We start from the raw sequence: 12,466 nt of genomic DNA, 5'->3' as shown, positions 1-12,466 counted from the left end.
AGGGAACGTGGTGGTGGGGAGGATGGCAGTGATCCTAACCTAGAACTCTACCAGAGGCGAGACTGTGTGTGTGTGTCGTGTATTGTTTGTGTGTGGGGGAGGGGGAGGGGAGGGGGGTCTTATGCATTTTGACAAACCACGCTGTTTAAGATATAATAGCAGCATAATCACCGCCCCGGGCCGTCATTCTTCAGGATAATGGGCTGCTTATTCATCGGGGATGGCTTATGCCCCCACGTGCTTTTTATTTCTTCCAGATTACCTTTCTCTTTCTTTCTCTCTCTCTCTCTCTCTCTCTCTCTCTCTCTCTCTCCTCTCGTCATCCATCTTTTCTCCTCTCTCTCCTTTTCTCTCCTCTCTCTCTCGTATTTTTCTCTCTCTCTCTCTCTTTTTCTCTTTCTCTTTCTCTTTTCTCTTTCTCTCTTCTCTTTCCTCTTTCTCTTTCTCTTTCTTTCTCTCTTCATTTCTTCTCTCTCTCTCTCTCTCTCTCTCTCTTTCCTCTTCCTCTCTCTCTCTTCGCATCCTCTCCTCTTTCTCTCTGTCTCTCTCTCTCTCTCTTTCTCTCTCTCTCTCTCTCTCTCTCTCTGTCTCTCTCTCTCTCTGTGTGTGTCATTTTGCCATTCTCCTGTGTATATATAATTTCTGTCTTTCTCTCTTGTTATCCCTGTCACCCTTGTTTCCCACATTCTCTCTCGTCCTCTAAATGTTTTTTTCCCTTCCACACTGCACTACGTCTTGCCCTATTGCAATATTAATAGTAGCCTGTCTTTGACCGTTTCTATGCACCCCTGAACTTTATTGTTCAATCTAATGTAACATTCTTGCTGTATTACAAACTCAACGTTGTAGTGGCAACTATATGTTGTTTATTCTAAAAGTAGAATAAGAAGACTGTTTGTTAATCGTTAGCTGTGGCTAGCTTTGTCATAGGCGAACAAAAACACATTGAAGGAAGCCTTGTGTATAAAGATCTCCAAGCATTGCTTTATTTAGGGTTTATTTTGCAACATCACTGTTCGAACCTACATTGTTAAGATAAAAAATAATAATGCCTATGTATTACTCTCTCCGTCATTTTAAATCTACCACTGGACCAATTAGTATGACAGAGACGGCTGGAGAGAAACAGTAGAACTTTTAAATATCACAGCCACAATGGAACTCAACTGGAGGAGACACATAGACGACCAGACGGTAATACCTTCGGTAGTCCAGGAAAGAGAAGGTAAGGAAATGGCGTGAGCCCATTGATTACAATGTTACAACTGACAACTACAGGAATCCCCAACTCGGGACGGTTTATGATACATTTACAACATGAGAACCTTTACATTTGCCTTACTAGTAAACATTAATAGATAAACTTCTTCTTCTTAATTTACATATTGAAATAATTTACATTGTCAGAGTGGATGGACTTGATGGGATCCCAGCACAGAGAGAATCACAGACACATAATTGACAAGAATTGAAAGACTGGCCACTCCAAGTGCTTAAAGAGTAACTTCCTGGTACAATAGGAAGTTCTGTATACTACTCCCCCAGCCCTGAAGGACCCCCTATTCAGTTTGTGTCGGGATGCTGTTACCAAGTTACATCAGAAGGGGTAGATGGCGAAAATAGGTGTAAACATGAAATATGCAGGTTCATTTCACCAGGTGTGTATCTGCCTGTGTTGTATCGTCTTCTTTTGGTGGTGCAGCAGGACACACTGAGTTGAGACACATCATTTGCATACCTTTGTGGCCATTTTTTTTGTTCAGAGCTTTGGATATAAGGGAATCATAAATGGTATACGTGTTTGTAATTGCATATGCTTCCCTCCCCTCTGCCCAGAGCAAAATGTAATTAAAAGCGTTGCACATTTAGTCACTGAAATCATTTTCTCATTACCAAGCCAGTCTCCATACAAAGTGGTTTAATACTGGCCATTAAGCTGGTAAATTAGTCACTTCTAATTAAGCAATTGAGGAGAACATGGCTTGAGTTTGTATTTATGTATGTGCTTGCCTTTTTAGAACGTGCTATGTACATACAAGGCCTAATTGAATTGTTAATGGTCCCACGGTACAAGTAGTCTCTCAATGGCACCAATGCCGGCACAGATTTATTTTCCCCCTTGAAGACCCAAATTCCCTTAAAAGTGCCTCTATTCTGTAAACATTACGTAGCAAAATATTTTTTCACCGAGTGCAACACTAGACAGGTAAATAGTCCTAAAGGAAGTGTATTTGCTCAGCTGTAGAGACCCTATGTATAGCCTGGTCGTTCACAATGTCAGGTTTAGAGTCCATTTCCCGTTTAATGGTGTATTTCCATACAGGATTTTCCTCAGTGTTTTACCCAAAATGCTCAGACTTTTCTGTTTCCATCTACGTGGACCGGCACCCGTGTCTCACTGGGCCGTGGCTCCGGCGGACCTGCTCTCACTTGGGGCAACTGTTTTGATTATGCAGAGGTTGTTGATTCTGCTCTTAAAAAGTCCTCACTGACAGCCCTAGCTACGTAAACACAATTTCCCTAATATAGCATAAGGGTGTACACACTAGTGTAACACTGGTGTTACAGTCAAAAAGCAGCATAAGAGTAAAGACTACCTAAACTCATCAGGTGTTGTTGGTCAAATAAGTATTATTATTTTTATGCGTGCTTTGTTGTGTTTCAATCTGCTGTGTGGGAAGCCCAGAAATTAGGCAACTGTTAAAGCAAGAAGCAGGAGAGAACTCGGTCCAGGGTGAGATAATGTAATTTTGTTTTTCTAAACTCTGGCTACCAATGTCCCGAAACCCTCTGGGTATGGTTCCTATAGGGCTACGGAGGTTACAGACATGGGATGGGTGGGGTGTAGTCTTGATGCCCCGGCTAGGCCGCACTCAGATCCTCTGGCTCAGTTAGGCAGCGTGTCCAGTCCCAGGGAGGCTGCGTGCTGCTTGGCCCGCATCCGGAGGTTCTCGATGCTGGTGGTCTTGCTGTTGTGGCTGGGGAGGCCTCCAGAGGCCTGGAGCAGGGGACTGTTCCACACCTGCTGGGCCGCGTGGTGGGACAGGGACTGGTAGTATGACTGGCAGGGCAGGGAGCCCAGAGGTGCCGGGGACATGTTGACGTTCATGCCCAGGTAGGGCAGGGAGGAGGGGGTGCCCATGTCGAAGGAAGGGTAGTGCACCATGTTGTTGGTGGCAGCCATGTGCTGGCGGAACTGCTCCTGCAGGCGGAAGAGGCTGAGCGGGGAGGAGGAGTAGGAGTGGCTCTGGGAGATCCCACCACTGACACCAATGGACGAGGGCGTCACAGACGGAGAGACCATGGGGGATTCTGAGTAAAGGAAAAAACGGATAAGAGTCAAGAACATTAAAGACGTCCTCCAGGGATTTTTTTTTTTAAACTTTTCCAGTTGAAAAACGATATCGCAATTATAAATACAGTAAAGCAGGGGTCTTCTACCTTTTCTTGCCCAGGGACCCCCACCAGACAAACCAGAGACCCCCATCATGTAGCAAAATATGTTTTTTTCACATATCTTGTCTTATCATCCAGTGAATGATAATGGAAAGGACAAATACCCAACATTTTAAAATGAATAGATTTGGTAGTAACTCCAAACTAGGGCTGTGACGATTATGGAATTTGGGTAAATGATTCATTGACATGCAAATGGCCACAGTTATTGTCATAATTGTCCTTTTTTTGTTGAAAAATGTTTTGAGCTTATAATGCATCTTTGACAGACATATCTAATGAATACAAAACAGCTTCGGTGACACCCCCGTTTCAAAAATTAATGGTTTTGACCTCTTAAAACTTTTGGAATTTAAGTTTATCCCCCTAACTGTGCCGTTCTGCTCGTAAAATGATTACTAACATTACCCACTTCATGTAAAAATGTAAAACTGCTATTGGGTAAACTATATCTACTTGAATATAAAGTTGAATCACCCCTTCTAAAATGTATGCATTATGATGATTATTATACGATAACTGTGCTAGCCCAACTCCAAACACTTGTTCGCTAATAGCAGCTTTTCCTTTGCTGGTTTATTTGTTGTTTTTTGTTTATGTGGATCCCCAGTAGCTTTTGCAGAAGCAGCAGCTACTCTTCCTGGGGTCCACAAAAAAAACACAAAACATGACAAGTAACAAAACACTGATACAGGACAGTCACACAAATGTTAAATAACGATATACAAACAATAGAACAAAAAAAATTGACAAACAATACAACGAAAAAATTATGTGAATATGCTCCGTAACAAGCACAATGTGTTGGCACAAATGTATGTCCAAGTCAGGAAAGCTTTCCAGCAGCCAGTGTCACTTGCCACGACTGGTTCTCACAGGTGCTTTTTCAAAGCCTATGTCAGATACTCTAGTGAGTGTAATTAGCTCCAATGAGTGTAATTTGCTCAATATTTGAGAAACAAAGTTGACATCATTAGAAAGATGATATTCCCCTCTTTTGTACTGTAGGTATAATTCAAAATTGGTTTCATCTGTTGTTGCTAGCGATATTAATAAAAACATTGAAATGAAAATGTAAGTGCCACTTTTTTACATATATTTTCGCGGCCCCCCTGTATGTACCTCAGTGGACCCCTAGGGGGCCGCGGACCCCCCGTTGAATACCCCTGCAGTAAAGTACACACACAAAAGGGCAAAATAGTGTTTTTTAGACACAACTGCAAACTTCAAGGAGCAGGGCATTCAAGGAGCTGGTCCGATGGTGACTTTGGAATGTCATCGACCTCCCCCCTTGCTTGAGAAGCAATAGAGAACAAAAGAGGAAAGGCCCCCCACTTGTGCCATTTCTTGAGGTTACCTGGACCACTTATTGAGATATGCCTTTTGTTAAGTAAATTAGGTGTTAAATCAGGTGAAAAGGAGACTAGGACTTTAAACTAAGTTTCTCTGGCAGGCAGGGAGGCAGACCTATGTATAACTTACTAAGAACCAGAAAAGCTGTTGTGCCACCTCTTAATTTTCCACTATGACTGAAATGAACTGAAGTTGTACAACAATGTAAGCATTTCATATGGGTCTCCTGACCCCTCCTGTCTCAGCCTCCAGTATTTCTGCTGCGGTAGTTTATGTGTCGGGGGGCTAGGGTCAGTTTGTTATATCTGGAGTACTTCTCCTGTCTTATCCGGTGTCCTGTGTGAATTTAAGTATGCTCTCTCTAATTCTCTCTTTCTCTCTTTCTTTCTCTCTCTCGGAGGACCTGAGCCCTAGGACCATGCCTCAGGACTACCTGGCATGATGACTCCTTGCTGTCCCCAGTCCACCTGGCCGTGCTGCTGCTCCAGTTTCAACTGTTCTGCCTGCGACTATGGAACCCTGACCTGTTCACCGGACGTGCTACCTGCCCCAGACCTGCTGTTTTCAACTCTCTAGAGAGTTGAAGGAGCGGTATGAAAAGCCAACTGACATTTACTCCTGAGGTGCTGACTTGCTGCACCCTCGACAACTACTGTGATTATTATTATTTGACCATGCTGGTCATTTATGAACATTTGAACATCTTGGCCATGTTCTGTTATAATCTCCAACTGGCACAGCCAGAAGAGGACTGGCCACCCCTCATAGCCTGGTTCCTCCCTAGGTTTCTTCCTAGGTTTTGGCCTTTCTAGGGAGTTTTTCCTAGCCACCGTGCTTCTACGCCTGCATTGCTTGCTGTTTGGGGTTTTAGGCTGGGTTTCTGTACAGCACTTTGAGATATCAGCTGATGTAAGAAGGGCTATATAAATAAATTTGAATTGATGTTTACTCTTAACTGACTATCCTGAAGGATGCCTCTAAATTTGATTGACTTTGTCTGTTTTCTAATGCCCCCCAATGAAGCTATGCATATTAGAGATGTACAAGTGCCAGTCATAATTTAAGACCTTGTCCTTACCAGGTTTGGGACTGAGCCGCTTGCAGGGTGGAGAGACATTGCCTGGCGTCATCGCCCTCTCACTCTTGAGCTCCTCCCTCTGTGGCTTAGACTCCTCCTCCTTATCCGTGGCGTTGTCCTCGGTGGCCGACTCGCAACCTGACTGTTCTGCCGAGGTCACATTTAACTCCATGCTAATTTCTGACACCAATGGACAGGGCGGACCCTCAACCGCCGAGGAGGAGGAGGATGGGGGGAGCTGGTTCTCTGGAGTGATGGTGGTGGGAGAATCCTCCTTGTCACCTCCCTCTCCATTGGCCTCCTTCTGTTTCTGGAGCTGCTCCTTCTGCAGGCTGCGCTGTTTCTTGCGGAACTTGGCCCTGCGGTTCTTGAACCACACCTGTTTAAAATGTGCCAGGTTGGGAGACGGTTAGATGCATGCTCCCTGATAATTATAAAAAAGTGCTTGAGAAAGGTGAATTCTGTGTGTATGTGTGTTTTACTATTTGTCTTTTGAGAACTTGTAAAAAAAAAGATTGAAAATGACCTAAGTAATTTTTCTGGCATTTTTTGCCCAATGTTAAAGATGCTTCATGAATTATGATTGATCAGATACAATTCATCAATATTTCCTATATATACCAATAGTATTGTGTGTATTTCAGACTATGGTACTATATATTCTGAATGTTAATTCTGGAGTGACTGTGCCTTCTATACCTGCACGCGGGCCTCGGGGAGGTTAGTGCACATGGCAAGGCGCTCGCGCATCACCACGTCGGGGTAGTGGGTCTTCTGGAAAGTCTTCTCCAAGGCCTCAAGCTGCTGCGCGGTGAACGCGGTGCGGCTCCGGCGCTGTTTGCGATGCTGGGACCCGTAGCGAGCCTCGAGGATGATGTCTTGAAATGTGCAGCCGTTGGAAGAGAAGAGACACTGCAGTATTAATTAATTGGATAGGGGAATGGGCAGTGCGAAATATGTCAGAAAGTTATAATGAATGAAAGGTGTGTGTGTGTGTGTGTGTGTGTGTGTGTGTGTGTGTGTGTGTGTGTGTGTGTGTGTGTGTGTGTGTGTGTGTGTGTGTGTGTGTGTGTGTGTGTGTGTGTGTGTGTGTGTGTGTGTGTGTGTGTGTGTGAGAGAGTTTGTTTGTTGGACTCAATTACCAGCAAGTCTCTCAGCTAGGGTGAGCGCGTGCACTGAAGGTCGGTAGTCTGGCGCGTGCTGCGCCTGTTGCGCGGCCTGCTGGTGCAGGTTGTACATGGCGCTCAGGGAGTTCATCGCGTGGAGAGAGTAGCCGTTCACTCCATAGTGCTGCATGATGTCCACTACCTGTGGTAACACACACATAAATCATGTTTTTATTTGTCTATCTCTAAGGAGAGATGTCCGGGCTGTTCATAGGCTATTTTTTGTGTGAGTTAACCTACCCATTTTGGATACGCGCGTAATGAACGGTCTAAATTCACTGTTGGCTAAAATGATCTGACTCTTTATGATATTTTCGATACTGTGTGTAGTTAGGGCCTAGAGTAGACAGTGGTGCACGTTCAATTTATGCATACAGTATTTCATAATTTGATCACCTTATGAAAAGTTGTAGACCTTTCGTGTTATCTGGTTGGTTGATCCTTGATAAACCATGGCTTAATTTGTTCATGTTAAAATGTGAATGTCGTTTTGGCGCCTGTAATAGACTAGGCCCAGTCATCTTGTACGTCCCTTGAAAGGGTATCTCCTTGGTGGTCATTTGTATCGGATACACATGCATTTCCTTTCGCCACGGAAGACATGGCTCAGATTTTATTATCTGGACGTTATCCATTAACATCCAATTATTGCTTGGTTCAAGCCATTAATTATACAAAATTATTTTAATTGGGGTAATTATCACTCGTTCACTTAATGGAGCGTGACGGATGCCTTATAAATTAATTTAATCACTTCATTTCCCGGTGATCGCAGCAAAAGTGCAAATCCCATTTGAAAGCGCTGCATGCTTTGAGAGATCATTGCGTTGATTAAATGCTTTCGGAATGATATACAGATGTGGGATCTTAATTTGATCACCCTGTTGCAAGATAACTTTCCTGCAATGCAGGACATTTTAAACTTGTAGTATATTTCAGGTTTAATAAAAAAGGCTTTTAAAGTTTGTCATTTCAACTTTGAAATTTCAGACTTGATTTTCCCTTACGAAAAATGTATCAATCCCTACAAAAATGTTCACGAATTATAATCACATAATAATTCACATTTCCTGTTGCTGCAGGATTATTTTCCTGTTGTAGCAAACTGGCTCAAATTAAGATCCTGGATCTGTAAAACGATTTGTTCCGGGCCAGGATGATAACCTGAAATCACAGAGGACTATTTTGAACGGTTATGATAGGCTATTGAAATACCTTCTGTCAATACATTTGCTTTAGAATGATGTCCTTTGGTTGGGCTATGAATTTTAGCAGGCACTCTATTCCATTTTAACTACCATTTGTTGGACTGTTGGTTTATATTAAGCTACCATAAGCCTAATCAAAATACCCAAATTATAGCCTTGAGTTTATTGGACAGAATAACTTTACAACAAGGTATCAAAGCCTTATATATAGGTCTCCGAGGGCAACTATCTCTTCGCCGCTTTAAATGAAACGCTTCAGGACACGATTAGATATGTATTAGTATCGAGGTCGTTGACAAGAAGGGATATCTTGGAGGCTCGAGCAGTTATGACTATTACAGAGAGGTCCAAGAAAAGGATCTTCCTATGCATGGCAGGCATCTGGGGACTTGGAAGCTAGAGAGAGTTCCTAGTCTTAAATTGCCTCACTATAGCATTTTGACATGCTAGGCCTGGGATGTAGCCTAGAAAGTTTTTTCTTCACCAGTGTCTGAGCTCCTTTAGGCCTATGTCCATTGGCCCACTCAGCATCTGCGATACAGAAAGTTCACCAATTGGTTACAGGGGACAAAATGTTTCCAATATGAATGTTTTGAATGAAGATAAACCAAAAATGTATATGTCCATGCGTAATTCGGCTGACTGAAAATGTAGGTATTCAAGTCGTTCATAAAGGTTGTCGTTTTCGAAATGTCTATTTCCCATGTTAAAAATCTGACATTTTACATAAGAACATTATACAACATAATTAACTGCCTCAAGTCTTGCCCCAAAGCTAAATAAGCTGTTATAATTCAAATTAAGTCATGAATTTAATTTATCCACACATAATTAAATTCTGAAAACCGTGATGATGCACTTTATGCAGTCTGTGATAAGGATCAAATTGATGTATTTAATTGAATATTAAATATAATTGCTAACACGTTTGACAAGTAAGCCTTTATTTGAAGTTAATTCACTTCACAATACWTAATCCAATATTACTTAATCCGTTGATCATGTTAATTTCTGATAAAGTAAGACCTTAAATTAAAAGGCTATAGTTGTAACCTGCGCAACATTGAATAGGCCTGATAATAAACTATTATTTTTTGCTGCTGTTGTTGTTATTATTATCATTCGTTATGATTATATTTCTATTATTACTTTATATTGTTATACCCTAATTATAGTATGAATAATATTGATCATTGTGTTATTACAAAATGTATTTCAATATTTGATTGAGTTCAAATACAGATCTCTATTGTGCTATGAAAATTGTTTTACTAATTCAATAAATTAAATCAAACACTCCATCCAAATAAATACGATTTTTCCTTTTTTCCCGTTGCATTATGAAAAGGTTTTGCAACAACTAATAATTTGAGCAATAATATCAGACATAGCACCATGAAGCTGATATCCATTTCGCAGCAGTCTGTGTGTGCAAATGGGAGCTGTGGGTGTGTAAATGATGCCCGCAGTGTCCATTCCCAACCTATTAAGTCACTGCAGTGCCTGATGAATGTGATCACAGGGCAAGAGGGAATAGTTTAATTCGCCTGGACAGAAGGTGCTTCGCTAAACATTTACTTTGCTCCCCAAAGTATTTGAGTTGAATGGGGCCCGCTTTCCTCCTTCCCCTCTCTCGCGGCCTCTTATCCCATCGCCCCGGGGCAACGTTTTGGCTGAGATGTATGGCTTCTCGGCGGGTAAAATATGCATGTTGATCCCCATTTGGCTCCCCGTCTAATGGAAGTGCAAATAGGTTTCGACTGCGAGGCCCTCCATTCATCATCAACAGTGACACGGACGGACGTACAGTGCGGTTCAACAGCTTGCGTGTGTGTGCGCGCGCGCGTGCGTGGAGAGAGAGGAGAACTAGGGATAGGCTTATACTGTCATTTTTACATTCACGCTTTTCATGTGTTTCCTTTTTGATATTGATAATAAGCATTACGCTTTTGTGATAGGCCTACCATATTTACCACACAAGCCTGCTTATTCTGTCTAGCTGCCATTGTTGTCTATTCATACGCCTATCCTTGCTCGGGGCTGTATGTTTGAGTGCCACAGGCAGCACTGCTCATGGCTTCGATTATTAAAACGTAATTATGTAAATTGGCATGTACAGTGCAACTCTATGATCTGACTAAATTAGGAAAATGTTTATACTTAAAACACTTGGGCCCTAGGCGACTCGTGTATGGCAAGCGACAATCTGCCCGTGGTGTAAGACATATTTTGTATTCCAGACTGCCAAAGGCCGCGAGACAAGTGTTTGATTGGCGAATTTCACGTGAGGAGGAGGCAACACGGGTTAACAACAGCCTAAACCAAACTATTATTCGTTCATTTACGATTAAACCTGCAGTTAATTGCAATTTCATATTGACACAATTGCATGGGCTTATTCAATCTGAACTGATTGGTGGAAAATTAACTTTGTTTGAATGTTAAGAATTATGAAATATAAATGATAGGCCTACAGTCTTAGAAAAAAAATATTCTGCATAGAACCAGAAAGGGATATATGCTTGCTTCATATATGGCATCGCATAAGGTTATATATAGAACCCTATATGTAACCAATGTTGGTTCAGTGAAGAACAACCCCTGGGGTTCTGATCAAAGAAGCCTACAAGAGGGTTCTATACAGAACCTTTACGGGTGCCATATATGAAGCAAGCAATATAACCTCTTTTGGTTCTAACCAGAACCCTTTTTTCTAAGTGTACATGATGCTAAATTGTGTCTGTTATGGCTATAAAAATAGCAATATAAGGCCATGAAAGCCTCACCCACAATAAGTTCTTGCCTCATGATTCCTAGCTGGAAATCGCTAAAGTGCTTCCACAAAACACTGTACATCTACATATGAATTTGTTTTGTTTTTTAAGATAAAAAAATTGCAAGAACTCCCATCATTTTTGCATGACCTCACATTCCATGAAATAGCCTAGCCAATTGCTAGTAAAAAAGTATCTTCGAAATGTTTTGGATAGTTTTACTGCATCAGATTTCAGTTCAACAAAAATGTACATGAATCTGTACGAATTCAATATAGTTTAACTTTATTCCTTCGAGTCTTGCCGGATCTGCACCCAAAGTATAATTACTGTAGCTGTAAATAGCTGGAAATGCTCGCTCGATATTGGCACAACGACGACTTCTTGTAAAACATAATATCGTGAAATTACGATAAGGTATATTGTATGCATAGAGTGTGCACCAATACATTATTTTTGTCACCAGATTTGTATCAACACTGTTGTTTCCAGCAATGTATTAACAAGTTACAAGTTTGACCCAGTCCCAGAGATGTCCACAAAGTTCCTACCTCTCGCCAACACAGCCGAGTTGTCTTTGGATGTTCTGATGCTGAAGTGTATCCCGGTTCTAAAGTGATTTCTTAGGAGTCTTATTATAGCAATGTCTCCTTGTTTATAATGTCCACCTTTCTCGTGCTGTTCATGCGATTTGGGAGGAAAGATTGCAAGTCCACAGTTCTGTCTTATGTGAAACGCGCACTCTGCTACTTTCCGCGTGACTGAATCCTCTGCGTCTCGCGCTCAACATAGGAAGCTGCCATCTACCGGGCCACGAGCTGAAGAGGGATTTTAAAGCGGGCTCTGTGAGGTCATGTAAGCTTTCTAGTGGTCCTTGAAGCTGTCAATCAAAGAAAGAGACTATTTCTCTCCCACTAGTAGCAGGCGTTTGGCCAATGACTCTATACTATTCGAAATCATAAACTTTAGAATATGATGTCTGCAGATTCCCATATGTCAGTCTACTTGTATGTGTTTTGCATTTGTGTTTGAATGGATAAACATTCAGTAAATGTATGGACTAAGAAGAATACCAACTCCTTTTAATTCTGGAAAACAAGTGTAAAAAATAAGTAGGCCTATATAAGATGTTTGTAATAGATGATGAATATTCTATTTCATATTTTTCTTGCCTTTGAGGGATTTTTGATATCAGTGAATACATCAATTGTTTTCATATTGTGTGGCCCTTAATTGGGAGATGGATGACATATCCAGAATTAAAACGCGGTTAAATTATATTTAAACTTAGATAAAATAAGATTGAATACTTATTTTCTAATATGTTAAATAATTGTATAATAATTAATGGTATTGATTTATAAATGGAAAATTTGGCTTTTTTTTACATTTCTTTGTGGTAGACTACAAAGTGTTTTTCCCCAATGACCA

The 12,466-nt window shown here is 41.4% G+C and overlaps 1 protein-coding gene across 1 annotated transcript; it reads right to left on the bottom strand.

Moving 5' to 3' along the window:
• Nucleotides 1–959: 959 nt before the first annotated feature.
• On the bottom strand, nt 960–11,834 carry LOC111957255 (diencephalon/mesencephalon homeobox protein 1-A-like). The gene is made up of 5 exons (XM_023978036.1): nt 11,587–11,834; nt 7,030–7,195; nt 6,587–6,765; nt 5,888–6,266; nt 960–3,312 (listed from the first exon to the last, which is right to left on the bottom strand). The coding sequence occupies exons 2-5, from the start codon at nt 7,181–7,183 to the stop codon at nt 2,888–2,890; spliced, it is 1,137 nt and encodes a 378-aa protein (XP_023833804.1). The 5' UTR covers nt 7,184–7,195; nt 11,587–11,834; the 3' UTR covers nt 960–2,887.
• Between the last annotated feature and the right edge of the window lie 632 nt (nt 11,835–12,466).

The sequence above is a fragment of the Salvelinus sp. IW2-2015 genome, linkage group LG32 (assembly GCF_002910315.2).
Source record: "Salvelinus sp. IW2-2015 linkage group LG32, ASM291031v2, whole genome shotgun sequence".
In the NCBI taxonomy this organism is placed as follows: Eukaryota; Metazoa; Chordata; class Actinopteri; order Salmoniformes; family Salmonidae; genus Salvelinus; species Salvelinus sp. IW2-2015.
This window is presented reverse-complemented; position numbering and strand designations above follow the sequence as displayed.

Coding starts and splice junctions, on each gene's coding strand:
- LOC111957255 (XM_023978036.1), bottom strand. CDS start 7,183: ATGCAGCACTATGGAGTGAACGGCTACTCTCTCCACGCGATGAACTCC. Junction 6,766..7,029: donor CCTAGCTGAGAGACTTGCTG/GTAATTGAGTCC, acceptor GCACATTTCAAG/ACATCATCCTCGAGGCTCGC. Junction 3,313..5,887: donor GCGGCTCAGTCCCAAACCTG/GTAAGGACAAGG, acceptor TCCTTTACTCAG/AATCCCCCATGGTCTCTCCG.